The sequence below is a fragment of the Garra rufa genome, chromosome 1 (assembly GCF_049309525.1).
Source record: "Garra rufa chromosome 1, GarRuf1.0, whole genome shotgun sequence".
Taxonomy (NCBI): domain Eukaryota; kingdom Metazoa; phylum Chordata; class Actinopteri; order Cypriniformes; family Cyprinidae; genus Garra; species Garra rufa.
In genome coordinates this window covers 65,372,748-65,390,639 of record NC_133361.1, presented here as the reverse complement: position 1 = coordinate 65,390,639, position 17,892 = coordinate 65,372,748, and the positions used below count along the sequence as shown (strand labels likewise).

Sequence of the window (17,892 nt, the reverse complement as noted above, 5' to 3'; positions counted from 1 at the left end):
CAACTGCTTGGAAGGCAGCTATGCTCACCACTATACCACCAACGCAAGTGCCCAACTCCAGCTTTTAGCCATCTGAAAAGAATGCTTGAAATGCGCAAGTCACTGATAGGGCAAAAGGAGCTGAAGCCATCTTTGTTTGTATCCCGTCATGTACGAGAGAGTGCTGTCTTTCCATGCTGGCTAAAGAAATCTGGAGCTGTGACGCAGAAAGCGCAAAGGCCGCAAGTACAGAACGTGGTGAGGCGCGCTTCGTTCCACTGCCCATTGGCTGGTGGCCAGTTTTACTCTTGACACTCCAATACAGCTCAGTTGTAAGCAGGAACCCCAAAAACAAAGATCACCCGCAAAGGCTCCTCTCCACGGAAACCTTTACTACACCTTCTTGGGCCTGTGCACTCGCTGCACTAAACCACTACGCTCACCAAGGGTAATCTACGGTGCCGACACCTGTCAACGTGATTTTAACCCCCCCTTTCCCCTCACTTTAAATGGGAGGAGTAAAAGTTAAAAAAGAAGCGGTCATTTCTGCCACCTCCATTTTTCTTCCAGGGTTCGAACCCTGCCGACTACAAAGCCCTTTGACGTCTTGGCTGTTTGCGACAGCAACTGTGCCTTTTCAGCTTTTCCTGGAAGCTGCATTTTTCCCCTCTAACTCCAATTGCTGCACGACAACTGGTCTCCCCACATCTCTTTTCAAACAGTGTTTCAAAAGAACCAAGTCCAATGGAAGAGCTTTTAGGTGCTCTGATATAACAGTAACAATTGCAGGGCCATCTATCTCAGAAGATGATGTCTCAAAAGTCACAAAAAGCCATTGTTATGTCTTATTAATTATTTTTAAATAAGGTTTTGTAAGAAACAACAGGTTATCACAATATATAGTGCAGAGTGATGTATAGATGAGAAAACTGGTTTGCAGGCATTTCCAATGCCTCCCGAACTCCTGAAAAACCAAACCCACTGTTCAAACCACTTGTGAAGGTAAATGGAGAGGGCTAGCTTAATAGATTAGTTTTTAACAGAACTGTACATGTATTGCTTAGTGTACATAATCTCAATGCATATATATTTTAAGCTCTTTGTCTTTGTGTATTATTAAGGTTAAACACAAAGTGATTTAAAATTAAATCAGTTTGAATTTTCCATTGCATTTTTTAAATACTTTTAGGAGGATATAATAAGAAATTTATACGGTAGAGCAGTGATTCTCAACTCCAGTCCTCGGGGCCCACTGCTCTGCACATTTTGTATGTTTCTGAATCTGACACACTCATTTCAGTTCATGGATCTTTCTCCTAACGATCTGATTATCTGAATCAGGTGTGTTAAATGAAGGAGACATACAAAATGTGCAGAGCAGTGGGCCTCGAGGACTGGAGTTGAGAATCACTGCGGTACACTCTAAAAAGTGCTGGGTTAAAAAATAACCCAACCATAACCCAGCTGCTGGGTAACTATGGGACAGAACACGCGTTGGGTTGTTTTGACCCAAGTGCTGGGTTTAACCATTTGACCCAAAATGCTGGGTTGTTTATTTGACCCAACCAGTGGGTCAGATTAACTGTGCTGCTGGGTTAAAGATTACCTAAACATTGGGTTATTTGTTGTCTCATTGCCTTGCTACCTTTATTTTTTTACCAATAATAATATATAAATCACAAAGGAATGTATTATTATTGTTTTTCTGTAATACATTTACACAACACAAAAAAATGCAACTGTAAACATCAATTTAATGAGTTTTCACATTTCTTTTTAATACAATTTTCAAAAGGGGTACAGCTGTCACATATTTTGTCCAAACCCTACAGACAAATAACGGTTTTAGTAGATCAGTTTTTTAAAACACAAAACTGTAAACTAGGCACTGTACATTCCTATTCTTTGTCAACATTGCAGCAGCAGAACAGTCAAAAATGAATTATTACCACATTAGAATCATTCCAAACATTGTGCCATTAAACCTAAGCCCAACAAAGAGTCCACCAGACAATACTTACAATTTAAAACATGTTAGTGTTTAAATGTTAAGTGGCCAGAAAAAAACAGTTGCCCACAAAAACACATGAAGACTTATGTCCATCAATATGATATACTGCACGCCGGAGAAATTCACAGGCAACAAGTCCGCTTCAATGGCATGGCCTGGAACAATGGCGAAGGTCTGGGAAGTCGTTGTCTCATCCCCAAGGCACAAATCCACCATGTTGATCCCCACCTGTTAATTATATGACATTTAGTCTTGCAACATAACTAACATTTTAAGTTAAGTGTATTTTATGAACATAAACACAGAGGTGTGAAATAAATACTCATTTCAGAAGAAAATTTCAAACTGCACTTTTAGTCTTTTACATCTGAACTCTTCATACAAGGGTTGGCCAAAATTATTAGAATATTAGTATTTTCACCAGCTAAAAAATGGTTTCAAATCATTGATTTCTATCTTTTGCTGTGGTGTGTCAGTACGGAATATCAGTTTGCATTTCCAAACATTCATTTTGCCATTAATTGTGATAATCAGGTGACATTTTTGTTTGCACAACAGCCAGTGCTCCACACAGGATCTGTTCTCATCATCATCCAGAAGAACTGTGGCAACGTCTCCAAGATGCTTCAAGAGACCTAACTGCAAAGCTACAGTACTGTTAAGAGTTTTAAGCACTTGTCTAAAAATGTTGTAAAATGAGGATGCTGTCAAAAATAATGTCATTAATAGATTTACTTTATCAATTCACTTCGATTAACTAAATTAAATCAATATTTGGTGTGACCATCCTTTGCGTTTAAAGCAGCTTTTACCCTACAGTAGGTGCACTTGCACATAGTTTTTCAGGTAGCTTTGCAGGTAGGTCTCTTGAAGCATCTTGGAGACATTGTCACAATTCTTCTGGATTTAGTCTGTCTCAGTTTGTTCTGTTTCTTCATGTCTTTCCAGACAGACTGGATGATGATGAGATCAGATCTCTGTGGAGGACTGACTGTTGTGCAAACAAAAACCTCACTGGATTATCACAATTAATGGCAAAATGAATGATTGGAAATGTAAACTGATATTTGCTACTGACACACTATGGTAAAAGATAACAATCACAGACTTAAAGCCATTTTTAGCTGGTGAAGATACTACTGTTGTAATAATTTTGACCACCTCTGTGTTTATATATACACCCTTATTAGAGTAGAAAAAGTAAAACAAAACTTACAGGTTGTACGTCAATGAATGGCTTCCGGGATTCCGTGGTTGTGGGTCTGAAGACATTTTCTCCAGAGTGGGCAGGACTTTGAAAACACTCTCCTCTTTAGCATCTAAAACATAGGAATAATATGCAAACTGTGAAATTTATCTTATAATCACACATTGAAGCACTTTCATGTGAAAGTTTCTTCATTCGTTTAAATAATGCTAAATATAACACACAATGGTCACCATAAATCTACTTCATTTATAATGGACTATATCATATTACATTATTTTTTTATATTATATTAAGTTTTATTTTGATGGTCCCCTTTAGTCCATTGACTATAAGCAACTTTGCAACTACATGTCAACTAACACTCCTTAGAGTATTAGTAGACCTAGGTTAAGCTTAGGCTAAGTAGAAGGTTCACATACTTGCAAAGTTACTTATAATCAGTTTGTCTTTTGGGGAACCATCAAAATACAGTGTTAACATATATTTAGCATACTGTTAATAATAGGCTAATTGTTGACATGCAGTTGCTTATCAAAAGCTGTCTAAAGGGTACCATCAAAATAATCAAACTAATAATACAAATGTGTCTTATCCTCCTGAGACTCAAAGGAAAAAAAGTGTCTTTTTTTGTTGTTGTTTTTGTGATTTCCAACATCCTTTGGGTTAAAAAAAAAAATTCTAAAATTTCGAGTTTTTACATTTTGTTTTTATTTTTAATTTTACAACATGTCCACTGTAGTGGCCCACAGGACCATTATAGTTTGAAATGACAGCCAAACTCAGACAACAAAACTGTACAGAATATGGCTGTAAAGGGATATTAATCCAACATAATGTAACAAAAACAAAACAAAAGCCATTTTTTCCTTTTGTATTTGAAATTTTTCATTTTTTATTGAAATTCCTGGAACATTTTAGTCTGAAAGAAAGCAAACAAAAAACAAACAAAAAAAAAAAAACTTCCTCTTCTTCATCATCTTCTTGTCTGTTAAATCTCTCTCCTCATCTGACAGCTCTAAGTCAGAGTCTCCCTCAACTATCTTATAAAAATCCTCTCTGCTTCAGTTCTGCCTCCTACAACATGCATTCATTAATTACATTAAGATGGTCCTGGTGTCCACTATAGTTGACATTTAAAAAAGGATGATATTTTGAAGCACAAACAATAGCTTTGAAAGCTAATTGTATTGTTCCTGACACTTTAATAAACAACTATATATGTGATAATAATAGTAAAAAAAAAAAAACTCTTAAAAAGCAAAATTTTACATATCTCATATCCCTACCCATAAAATGTGCTCATTTGTATGCCGGCCATTTTGGATGCATTGTAAGAAGTGGTTCCTAGCATGCCAGCCAATCAAATATCACTAGAAAGCCCATGATGTCCGCTGCACAGTAGCCTACTACAGGACTTGACAGAGTAGCTCAAAAAATTCAAAGAAAATTCATGAAAACACAAGGTCCACTACAGAGAACACAAGTCAATGGGCGGGGTCTCATATTACACATTCATCTGATCTGATACATGATCTCATGGCTCTTAGAGAAATATTATTATTATTACTTAAGTGGTCTTTGTATGCTTTAAGTAAATTGACATGAGTAACATGGCAAGATATGGCATTTATAATACGTTATAACTATTAGGAGTAATCATACTCTTAAAAGCTATAACCACAAATAAGTAAAACATTTATAATACATTAAAACTGTTCTAATGAATACTCATGAGATAATACAACATATTATAAGGTTCTTTATAATGCAATATGTATTCATTATAATGCCTTAAGAATACCCTCATAACTATTATAAATACAGGCTTCATAGAAAGTGTTACCAACTTTTTGAAGGCAATCGAGTCACACAGTCGTGTAGACACTCCAGTCTCAATAAACATATTTACCAATGCTTCTTTTCGTTTGTGGTGTTCCTGCGTATTTACTAGCCAGCAGCTATTTGGACAAATAAATCCTAAATAGGACTCTGCCGCTTTCTTCACGGACAACGTAAATATACGTAGATGCCTCATTAGCGACTGTTTCTATGGGCCGCTATACTTAAGCCATCCGCCATATTGCAGCGGTCAACTTGATGTCATTCACTATAGTATCCATCATGAAGTCTTCCCTGTGTGCCCTGAAGCCTTTATAGGCCATCAATTAGGACTAAAGCAGCTGATATCAATTAGTACTGATAGGGGGCAGGGTTTCTCTCTCAATACTGACAGATTTCAGGTGATCTCCTGGCTTTCTATGTCATTTTGCACCTTGTTATCTTCATGTGTTCAATACTTATTCCCTGTGTCATTTCACTTTATTTATTATAACTCAACTTGTATACTTAAATGATCAGATTTCTTTGTATGAAATTTTTCTTTGGTGGAAATTTTGTGTCAATAGCCCACTTAGAAATCCACTTACTGATAAAAATGATGATGTGTCAAATACTTATTTTCCCAGCTGTAAATGTGAGTAAACGGTCAAATGACATTAGGGGCCCGTTTCAGAAAGGAGGTTAAGTGAAAACTCTGAGTATGTTAACCCTGAAATAAGGGAAACTCTGGGTTTTCAGTTTCAGAATGGGAGGTTTATCAAACCTGAGAAAGCAGGGTAAGTCAAGCCTGTTTCTGAAAGAGAGGTAACTTATACTCAGAGTCAGTTACCTTGGTAACTTACTCTGTGAACCAAACCTGGTCAGGAGCAGGTTTTCTTCTGTAAACCCAGAGTTTCTTTCGGTCTCCTCCCCCTTTTTAAAGTGTAAGTGATGTTTAAATATATCATTCATTCATTTATGCTTCAAAAATGCTTTTCTTAGTGAGTGTTTTGGAATGTAAATTTAGTGCATTTTACTTAAAACCAGAAAAATAATCTTAATGCAAATGGAAACAAGATAATTTTTCTTACCCAATTGGCAGATAAAATGAAAAATAAGAAAAAATCACTTATGAAGATTAAATAAACACCTTTTAAAAAAATAAAATTATTGAAATAAATTGAAAAAAAAAAACAGTAATTCTACAGAGATTTTCATTAAAGGTTTTACAGAAAAAAAAACATATTTTACATATTTTTTTGCTTGTTTCAATTAGGATATATTACTTTAATTTTATGTTTTTTTTTACTTGTTTGGCAGCCGTAGCTGTCATTCGTTTGACCCTTTTTTTTTTCTTTTTTTTTTTTTTACAGTGTAAAACCCTTACTTGACTATTATAGAATAGATTATTACAATGAAAGCACTAAATGTTCTACAGAGAAACACTGTTATTTTACAAATCATTCCAATAAAAAAAAAAGCTTCAATAAAGTGTCAAAGCATGCTCAAGGTGAAAAATAAAACATTTTATTTAAAAGACAAAATACAAAGTCTGCACAAATGCCATATTAAATTTACATTTTACATTTAAGCTCTTTTTTTTTAAGAAATAGAGTACAATTACATATAAAATACTGTGATGATGAAGAACATGGAACAGTTTAATCAGAATGTGTAATTAAATATAAATTCTCTCTATATATATACTTCACTTCCAGAGAAAATATTTCCTGATAATTCACTCACCCCCATGTAATCCAAGATGTTCATGTCTTTCTTTCTTCAAGTCAAAAACAAATTAAAGTTTTTGAGGAAAACATTCCTGGATTTTTCTCCATATGGTGGACTTCAATGAGAGCCAATGGGTTGAAAGTTCAAATTTCAGTTTCAATACAGCTTTCAAAGGGCTTTACAAGTTTCCAGTGACCCTTATTCCTGGGCTGGGATCATGTAGAGTCCTTTGAAGCTGCATTGAAACTGAAATTTGGCCTGTTAGCTCCCATCGAAATATGGTGAAAAATCCTGGAATTCCTCAAAAACCTTTTTGACAGAATAAAGAAAGACATTTTTCTTAGTAATGTATCTTGATTTAAGAATCTTTAGATTTTTTTTAAATTGGAACAACAAGACAATAATACTAAGTAAGAAAAGCATTTTTTGGGTGCATTAATTTACTGCACATATTTTCATAATGCAGACACTGTCAAAGTGCCAAAAAAAAAATTATATATATATATATATATATATATATATATATATATATATATATATATATATAAAAACCACCACCACAGCCATCTTTTTTGCCTAATTGCACAAATGCAACTTTTATTCTTTTTCATGTTGGATTTTAACATTCTTCCAGTACTTCCATCTCCTCTTCATCTGAGCCTTCTTGCTGTTGGCTGAGTAGGCATCAAATGTTCATTTCATTACTCGAACTAAGAAATGCAACTGTTTGGATTAGAGAACATTTAATTATGTGAAAAGAGCATTAGACTATGTGGAAAAAGCTGCTGCAAATTGAAATAGACACAGAATTATATTTTAATGTCAAATATTAGAAAAGTCATGTAGCCTACACCCATTAACCCTTTATGCTTAAAGCTTTACCTGGTTGAATTATGTTTTTATACTTCATGTTTAGCTGTTTCATTCTTCTTATTTTTTTTATTTATTTTTTATTATTTTTTTTGCCTGTGGGATACCATGAAAATGAATAGTTCATTAACTTACTGTTCTGCCAGTTTTTACCTTTGATATTCAAATTATTAATAATTAAATTATTATATTATTAAGAATTATTAAGAATTAAAGTTAAGCATTGGCCCGAAGTATGCAGAGGTCTTTTTGGCGGGAGCTGTTGCCATGGTGAATCATAATTTCGGAGCTCCATTGATCAGGGCTTTTCATAGTCATGGGTCAACCACTAAACTCAGAGTCAACCTACTCAGAGTAGATTAAACTAACTTAGTTCAGCTGTTCTGAAACCAAAAACTCAGAGTTTCCCATCTCAGGGTAAATCAATTCAGAGTTCAAGTTTAAACTCAGAGTTGGTTGAACCTCCTTATTGAAACAGGCCCTAGGTTACCTCAATTTTGCAGTGAAAACTGACTGCATCCACACCAGTTGCAAACATATGATTCAATGCCCACAGACAGTGCTGCTTTAGCAAATCATGCTGCTTTTTTATTGTGTCTTTAAAGTAGTAGCACTTAATAGCATGAAGAACAAATGTTGATACCGACTGTACATAGAGATGGATTTAAGAAACTCTTCGATAGAGAAACATGCTTTGAGTTATAAAATATGAGCAAGAATCCTATTTTCTCTGAATATCCAAATTGTTTCAAATGTTGATTTTCTAAGTTAAACTAAAAGGTAATATTAAGTGAAGATTTTACATTTTAAATGTGCCCTACATTTTAAAAACAATATTGTCAATATTGTCAGATTTTACAACAAATAAATAATAGATCCAACAAAATCCACAACAGAACTGGTGTGAGTGTCCAAGAAACAGCTGTTTCATCAGTGAATGAATCTGCAGCTTTCAAATTTTCAATGTCATTTTCATTGAGTGTGCATGTAATGCCTGATAAAGTTACCAGTCTCAGATGGAACATTGTTCTCTCAATCTGAGAGCTAAGGTCTCTTCTCTGTGAGCTCTGTGAGCAGTCATATCAGGTTCTTAGGCCTTTTTTCCCTCCCTGTTAGGATGCTCCTGTCTTTGAGCTTGGCAGTACTCTATTCACTCCAGAGCAGGAAGAATAAAGTCCGGTCCTGGAGAGCCACCGTCCTGCAGATTTCAGCTCCAACCCAAATTAAAACTCACCTGCCTGTAGCTTTCTAGTAACCCTTCAGATCTTGATGATGTTGTTCAGGTGTGTTTGATTAAGGGTTGAAGCAAAACTGCAGGTCTGCGGCTCTCCAGGACAGATGTTCAACACCCCTGATCTAAAAGGGGTTTTCTATTAGCACACCGTTCCCAAAGAAAACATCTGGGGTCCCCTCTCATCTCTGAGAATGAAGTATTAAGTCCTGAGGCAACCATACCAGGTGTATTATGCTTCTTGTTATGCAAGCTTCTCCCTGGAGCAATCATGACTGCCCTTATGGTTTAGTTGGCAGTGTAGCCTAACCTTAACTCTATTTATGTCATGTTATGTCAAGCTCTGGGGGCTGTTTCAAAAAGACTCTAAGAAAAGCTGGGATTAAAGTCCAAAACCTGCTTTGAGATAAGATAACAAATCAATCTGGGTTAAAGTGGTACCATAAATAACCATTTAAGGTCATACAGTCTCACTTGTGTGATCCTGGTTCAGTGAGTGAAGGCAATTTGATGTGTAATATAGTACATATATTAATATAGTTGTTCTTAAGCAGTCCTTAATGTCGATTATGGATCTATTTGTGTTGTTTAATACATTTGAGATGTTGTGTTTTCCTCAGGGCATATTCTTAATCTGTAAATGTAAGAAAGTCATGCAAACATATCAAGTTTACTGTCAGGAGTGGACGAGGTTTACACAAGTAAACGAGTGCTGCTGCACGCTTAACAGACTGAGCCAATATAGTAGTAGCTCAATAATTCTGGGAAAAGTAGACATTTTGCTAAAATATTTGTTTGACATTAAATGTGACACATGTACAATTATAATCCTAAAAGTAATTGTATTTTTATAATAACAGTAAATGAAAATAAAATGTAAGCGTAATACAGTTGTCTGTAGTTTGTGGTTTTTATTCATTTATTTATTTATTTATTTTTTGCATTGCATTTTGCACTTTTATGTTTAAAGTGATAATAAAGTTCAAGTTAAGTTGTGTGGGAGAGAGTCAGTGCTCTGGGTGTGTGTGTGTGTGTGTGTGTGTGTATGTGTGTTAGGCTTGGGCAGTATTACGGTAATATGGTATACCGCGGGATTTAAAAATAGCAACGGTATCAGTTTCAATACCGTTATACCGTCATAAAACAATGCACTTATATATGAGACAAGGATTAACTTAAAGTTGATTTTTACCGTTTTGAAATCCATTCAGCCGTTCTCCTGTTCTGGCGATATCACTTTTAGCATAGCTTAGCATAAATCATTGAATCCTATTAGACCAGTAGCATCGCGTTCATAAATGACCAACAAGTTTCGATATTTGTCCTATTTAAAACTTGACTATTCTGTAGTAATATCGTGTACTAAAACCAGTGGAAATGTAAAGCTGCAGTTTTCTAGGCCGATAAGATTAGGAACTACACTCCCATTCCGGCGTAATAGTCAAGGAAGTTTGCTGCCGTAACATGGCCGAAGCAGGCGCAGTAATATCACACAGCGCCTGAAATAAGATTCCAGCTAGGTAACTTCCAATGTGACCGGTGCTAAGTTTGTGTAATTCCGGTTGTTGCAGCTGTCAGAGTTGCAGCTGGTAAATTGTTAGTGGCTGGATTTACCTGTGTGTGATTAGCTATGGTTATGTGCATTGTAAGGGGCTGAGATAGTAAGTGGAAGACGTAATCTACTACCATGTTTCATAGAATTCCCATGAAAAAAAAAGCAATTCCGACTAATGAATCAATGGCTGGCTGCTCTGAACATGGATCTCAAAACACCGTTAGAAACGATCAAGAAATGGCGTGTTTGCGCCGAGGATTTTGAACCAGATGACTATTTGGATAGTTTTACCGGTACAACAGCACGGCGGCTACAGGACACAGCCATCCCAACAATCTTCAAACTAACGTTACAGACAGAACAACGAGGAGCATCGCCCACGGCTGTAAGTGTAACATGATTAATTGCTATTGTTGGCTAATGTTACCCGTGAAATGCAACTCCTGAAGAGTAGTTTTGGGCGAACAGTTGGCCTAGTGTTTGCTATGACCAAATGCCATGTGTGATTGCAAAAGAAAGTTAGTGTGAACAGTCGGTGGTGTTTTAAAGTCAGTTTTGAGTAAAAGTGTATCATGAATATAAGCCTGAAAATGCAAACTGACAGTATGCATTTAAAATCTTTATATTATATATTGTAGTGGTTGCAGGAATAACTTACTCTTGCGACAGCTGGCCATTAGGTCCACTCGGCGTGTGACGTTTTTTCTAGTTTATATTGTCAAACCGGAAAAAAAATGTCCATCCTCGGATGTTGCGACATGCCACTTCCTCATCAGGTAGATCCACCCTTGCCATCGATGGCAATACCTGGTCCCACTCGCGACAACACAGACACTCACTTTCAGTCGGCATGGGTTGGCAAGCCCCACCATCTCGAATCTGCTCTCCTCATCCCTTCTGTCCCATGCAGTTCAGACACACTTTCTTGTCTTTCGCGTTCCAAAACCTTAGCTTCAGTGAATTCTGGTTCAAATTGATATGGTTCAGGATCTGCACCAAAGTAAATATCTTCTAAATCGTCTCTCACAAATGTCTCCATGGCGAGGAAAACTGCCTGTGCTGTGCATGTACGTTGGATATGTTGACGGAAGTAAACATTTGAACATGTGCTGTGTGATATTACTGCGCCTGCATCGGTCATATTACAGCAGCAAACTTCCTTGACTATTACACCGGAATGGGAGTGTAGTTCCTAATCTTATCGGCCTAGATCAGGGGTTTTCAAACCTGTCCTGGAGCCTCCCCTGCCCTGCACATTTTGCTTGTCTCTCTCATCTAATACACCTGATTCAAATCATCAGCTCATTAGTAGAGACTGCAAGACCTGAATTGGGTGTGCCTAATAAGGGAGACATACAAAATGTGCAGGGCAGGGGAGGCTCCAGGACAGGTTTGAAAACCCCTGGCCTAGATAACCGCAGCTTTACATTTCCTCTGGTCTTAGTACGCGATAGAACTACAGAAGAGTCAAGTTTTAAATAGGACAAATATCGAAACTCGTTGGTCATTTTTGAACGCGGTGCTACTGGTCTAATAGGATTCAATGATTTATGCTAAGCTATGCTAAAAGTGATATCGCCAGAACAGGAGAACGGCTGAATGAATTTCAAAACGGTAAAAATCAACTTATTAACTCGGGGGGAGTTGGAGAATGAGCCTATTTCCAAAAAAAGTGGAGTGTTCCTTTAAATATAATTAATTTAATGCCTAAAAATGCGTAGTGATGCGCGGAAGGTGGTCATATCCGCGGGTCGGGTAATAAAAAAAATGCATTCTGATTATTTGCGGGTGGATGAGATAAATCAATAATGATGCTAATTTTAACTTCATTTTCTAAAACATGAACATGTTTTATGTATTTTTTTCTTCAGGCAGACGATTTCATTTGTGTGTAGATTTTGGTGAAAGAAACTGTGACATTCCCAATAAAGTTTGAAGGGAGTTATGCCTGTGCTAATGCTATTGAGCACGGTAATGCAGTGGTCGGCTTTGCGTTTACCCACTTCTCTGATGCGCATCATTCGGTAGTGTCCTGCATAATCCAAAATCATGACAGTCCAACGCATGAATAGCTAATTCAATGGCATGTTATTAAATTGAAATATTCCCTAAAAACACCCAGTAAAGACAGCGATGTGGTCAGGACCGTGGCGCTGCGGTGGCTTCTTTTGAAATATATTTGACCCGCTGTGTCCACAGATGCTGCCTGTTCATTCATACGCGAGAGCATGACAGGCTAGGCGCGCAGTGGTATAATAATAATTATTATTGATTATTTCAATCAGTAGATTATAACAAAAACAATACCTTAAAAATGAGAAGCAGATTTTTACCATCAGACATTTCTTAAACTGGTGAAGACATGTAAACTTCAGTCCTAGCATGCATTCAAATAGTAAGTTCAGAGCTGCTCTAAAACAGACAAAACCTTACCGAAATCATGAGTGATAAACGTATATAAGTGTGCAGCGATGTGCATCTCTGCGTGGTTGTCATCACGTGACAGCGTGGAGAAAGAGAGAGATGGCGAGTCGCGCACCAAGTGACCTGGGGCGCATTTCCCAAAAGCATCGTCAGCCAGCTATGGTCGCAAGTTCCGTCGTTACCAACATAGTTCAATGATTCGTTGTTTCCCGACACCAGTTCAAGCAAACATTCCCAAACAGGGTCACAATCTATTTCTTCCATTTACACTAAATATAAATGCATTTTAATCTATGTATTTTTGTGCGTCCTCTATAAGCACCGTTTATGAGTTGTGCGCGTGCAACAAATGCCTGAGGGAACCCCGGAGTATGACGTAAGAGGGAACCCGTGATATATAAAATTAAAAACACAATATACAAGTAAGGGCATATGGTAGAGAGTGCAAAACAATGTAAACAATGTAGTGCAACAGAGCTTGTAAAGTGTAATAGTGTCAGAGCAGTCTTGTCACTGTCTATGAATAGTGTGAGGTAGTTGGCAGACCAATGCTGCACAAGTGACTGGTGCAGGTCTGTGTGTGTGTGTGTGTGTGTGTGTGTGTGTTAGAGTTCAGAAAGTTGTGGGGCAGAAGAGGGGAGTAAGGGGAGTGGGGGCAGAGCCGGGAGAGAGTTGAGCTTCCTGACAGCCTGATGGGTGAAGCTGTCCTTCAGTCTGCTGGTCCTGGCCTGGAGATTCCGCAGTCTCCTCCCTGATGGCAGCAGGCTGAAGAAGCTTTGCATTGGGTGGGTGGGATTGGCTGCTATGCAGAGGGCTTTTTTGGTGAGACGTGTGCTGTAGATGTCTTGGAGGGAGGGGAGAGGGACACCGATGATTCTCTCAGCTGCTCTATGCGTTGGAGAGTTTTTTGGCAGGACGCATTGCAGGCTCCAAACCACACAATGATGCAGCTAGACAGGATGCTCCCGATGGTTCCTCGGTAGAATGTGTACATTATGGGGGCTGGTGCCCTTGCTCTTCTTAGTTTGCAGAGGAAGTAGAGACGCTGCTGTGCTTTCTTAGCCAGTGCAGTGGTGTTGTTTGTCCAGGAGAGATCCTCAGTGATGTGCACACCCAGGAACTTGGTGCTGCTCACTTTCTCCACAGACGCACCGTTGATGGTCAGTGGAGCATGCTGAGTGTGCACTCTCCTGAAGTCAACAACAATCTCCTTCGTCTTCTCCACATTCAGAGAGAGATTGTTGTCTCCGCACCACGTGGCCAGGCGGCTCACCTCGCTCCTGTAGTTTGTCTCATCCCTGTTGCTAATGAGACCCATTACAGTCGTGCCATCTGCAAACTTGATGAAGAGGTTGGAGTTGTGTGAAGGTGTGCAGTCGTGGGTCAGCAGAGTGAAGAGGAGGGGGCTCAGCACACATCCCTGAGGTGCCCCCGTGTTCAGAATGATAGTGCTGGATGTGTTACTGCCGACCTGTACTGCTTGTGGTCTTCATGTGAAGAAAATCCAATAGCCAGTTACACAGTGAGGTGTTGAGCCCCAGCTGGATCAGTTTTTGTGTGAGCTGTTGTGGGATTATAGTGTTAAATGCTGAACTGAAGTCTATGAACAGCATTCGGACATATCAGTCTTTTTTGTCCAGATGTGTGAGTGCAGAGTGGAGTGCAGTGGAGATGGCATCATCGGTCGAGCGGTTGGGCTGATATGCAAACTGGAAGGGGTCCAGTGAGGGGGGAAGGACAGATTTAATGTGTTGCATGACTAGCTGTTCAAAGCACTTCATGAGGATAGGAGTAAGTGCAACTGGACGGTAGCTCATTAAAACAGGAAGGAGATGACTTTTTTGGCACCGGAATGTTGTCAGGACCCGGAGCTTTGCGAGCGTTGATCCTGCTGAGGGATCTCCTAACACTGTCCGGGGACAAAGTCATCACCTGGTCACCAGGAGGGGGTGGGGTCTTCTGTGCTGTGGTGCTGTTTTGCACTTCAAAGCGAGCGAAGAAGGTGTTCAGCTCGTTCAGCAGGGAGATGGTGCTGTCACAGGTCTGTGGTGGGGGCTTGTAATCCGTGATGGTCTGTATGCCCCGCCACAGGCTCCGTGTGTCTCTGCTGTCATTGAAGCGACGAGATATTCCTCTGGAGTACTATATTTTAGCCTCTCTGATGCCACGGGAAAGGTTGGCCCTAGCTGTCTTCAGGCTCGCCTCGTCTCCAGCTCTGAAGGCAGCGTTCCGAGCTTTCAGCAGCCTGTAGACCTCCCCTGTCATCCATGGCTTTTGGTTGGCACGGACAGTGATGGTTTTGGTGACTGTTACATCCTCAGTGCATTTGTTAATGTAGGCTGTAACAGTCTCAGTGTACTCCTGGAGGTCAGTGGTGTTGTTGTAAGTGGCAGCCTGTTTAAACATATTCCAGTCTGTGGTGTTAAAGCAGTCCTGTAAAACCTCTGAAGACCCCTCTGGCCACACTTGTATCTGCTTACGAACCGGTTTGGTGACTTTAACAAGCGGTCTGTAAGAGGGCATTAGCATAACAGTGATGTGATCAGAGGCGCCGAGGTGGGGGAGGGAGAAAGCTTTGTAAGCTCCTCTCTGGGTGGTTTAAACAAGGTCCAGTGTGTTATTTCCCCGTGTTGGAAAGTCAATGTGTCAAGTGTCACACAAAGTTACCTAAACTGCGAGAATGAGCAACAAAAAGCAAACATCTTTAGAGAATTTCTTTGGAAGGAGTAGAGGAGGAAAAGACCCACTGACGATGAGCCAGATACCTCAAAGAAAAAGAAGGGGTCATTCAATCGGAAATATGACGAGTCATATTTAAAATATGGGTTCGCAAAGACCGGTGACTCGCATGCACCAAGTCTTTTATTTGTGGTATGTGGCGATAAGTTGTCAAACGAGGCAATGAAACCATCAAAGCTAATTCGACATCTAGAGTCCAAGCATCCTACACTTAAAGACAAACTCCTTGAGTTCTGTTCTTTGAGCGTAAGAAACGCGAGCAAGAAGGGCAAAAACTAGTGCTTAAACCAACCACATCGGTGAACGTGGCTGAGCTAAAAGCCTCATACTTAGTGGGTAGCCGAATTGCTAAAGCTAAGAAACCCTTTACTATTGGGGAAGAGTTAATTCTGCCTGCTGCTAAAGACATGTGCAATGAACTACTTTGGGAGGCTGCGGCGAAAAAAATTGCTCAGGTACCGCTTTCTGCAATCACTTTCCATAGACGATTTGATGATATATCAGAGGATATTGAGGCACAGTTGTTAGAGAGGGTGAATGGGTCACCATGGTACGCTATCCAAGTTGATGAGTCAACTGATGTTGAAAATAAGGCAATGCTAGTGATGTTTGTCCATTATATATTTGAGGAGGATGTTCAGGAGGATTTGTTGCGTGTGCTGTCACTTACAACGAACAACACAGCTGCAGAACTATCCCAGGCTCTGGATGGTTATGTGTCTGGAAAATTAGACTGGTCTTTTTGTATTGGCGTATACACTGATGGGGCTGCAGCCATGACTGGACGGCTGTCCGGTTTCACTGCAAGCGTTAGAGAGGTTGCACCTGACTGCAAGCCCACACAGTGTGTCATTCACAGGGAAATGCTGGCTAGCCGAAAATTGTCGCCGGAGTTGAATGGGGTATTAAATGATGTAGTTAAAATAATCTCTCTCTCTTTCCTCGGCTTATTCCCTTCTACTCAGGGGTCGCCGCAGCGGAGTGATCCACACAACTGATTTGGCACATGTTTTACACCGGATGCCCTTCCTGACGCAACCTAGACCTGAGGCTGCACTAACCCGTGCAACCCCAGTGCTAGGACACACCCACTCACTCATTCACTCACACACTACGGCCAATTTAGACTGTTCAATTTACCTATGCATGTCTTTGGAATTGTGGGGGAAGATGTAGTTAAAATAATCAACCACATTAAAGCACACGTACTCAACTCTCACTAATTTGAGCAGCTCTGCAAATTGCAAATGACGGTGGTCTTAAGAGTGTGTATGAGCAAACCTCTCTGGCGGGTTTTTGGATCAAAACCAAAGCAGAATATCCCGAGATAGCCGTAAAAGCGCTGAAAACGTTGCTACCACTTCCCGCCACATACCTACTCGAGGCCGGGTTTTCGGCAATGACTGCAACTAAGACAAAATGGCGCAATAGACTGGACATTTCAATCACACTGAGGGTGATACTGTCTTCCATCAACCCAGATGGAACCTTCTTGTTGCAGGGAAACAAGCACAGGGCTCCCACTGATAATATTCGTTTAGTTCCCATATTTTGTTCCCATATTTTGTTAAGCCTGTTCACACTTGAAAGATAGCTTTGAGTCGTTCAATGTTTATAGTTCATAGTTAATATTGTTCAAATTTCACTTCTTCAAGTTCACATTTCTCACATGTTTAAGAGTTTACCTTCACTGTTCATACATAACTGGAGCTAGTTCTTTTCAAGTAATGCATGCATGCACATCACGATCCGCCCCGCCGCAGCACCAACCCGCTCGCGAAAAACACACACTTAATCACACTATACAGCCAAATGAAATGCTTTCAATTTCCACATCTTTACTTTATTATTATTATGAGGAAACAATAACAAGGAAGTTGTTAGCGATTACAATACAAATTACACTGAACTCCAAAAGAATTACATGAACTAGTTTGTTTACATGAATAAATGAGGCATACAAAAACAAATCAAAATAATTTTAATTAAATTAGATTAAATAAACTACACCAAATATGTTTTACCATAACGAACAGAGCTTGGAACAAAAAAAGAGAATATATATATTTTTTCCATCGAAATACGAAAGTATACAAAGAAAAAGCCTAGTTTACATTATAAATAACAGTTTATCATTCAAACACATTGGGAATATGGAAACACGTGGATTTGTGCCGAATTACAGAGGTACGTGAGTCCAACGCCGGCTATTTTTAGTTTTGTTTTGTTTTGGTTTCTTAACTTTATATATTTTGTTTCATTCCTGTTCTGTTCTGAATACCGTTACATTTAAATGATTCTTTTTAGAGTCAGGGTAACTAACC

General features: G+C 39.0%; 1 protein-coding gene across 1 annotated transcript in view; it reads left to right on the top strand.

Annotated features, from left to right (window-relative positions):
• Positions 1-17,892, top strand: part of LOC141318642 (uncharacterized) — a 190,646-nt gene that overhangs the window by 116,444 nt on the left and 56,310 nt on the right. The window contains exon 6 of the mRNA XM_073833208.1: positions 8,781-8,793. Coding sequence (XP_073689309.1) covers positions 8,781-8,793 — 13 coding nt within the window. The remainder of the gene's footprint in view (positions 1-8,780; positions 8,794-17,892) is intronic.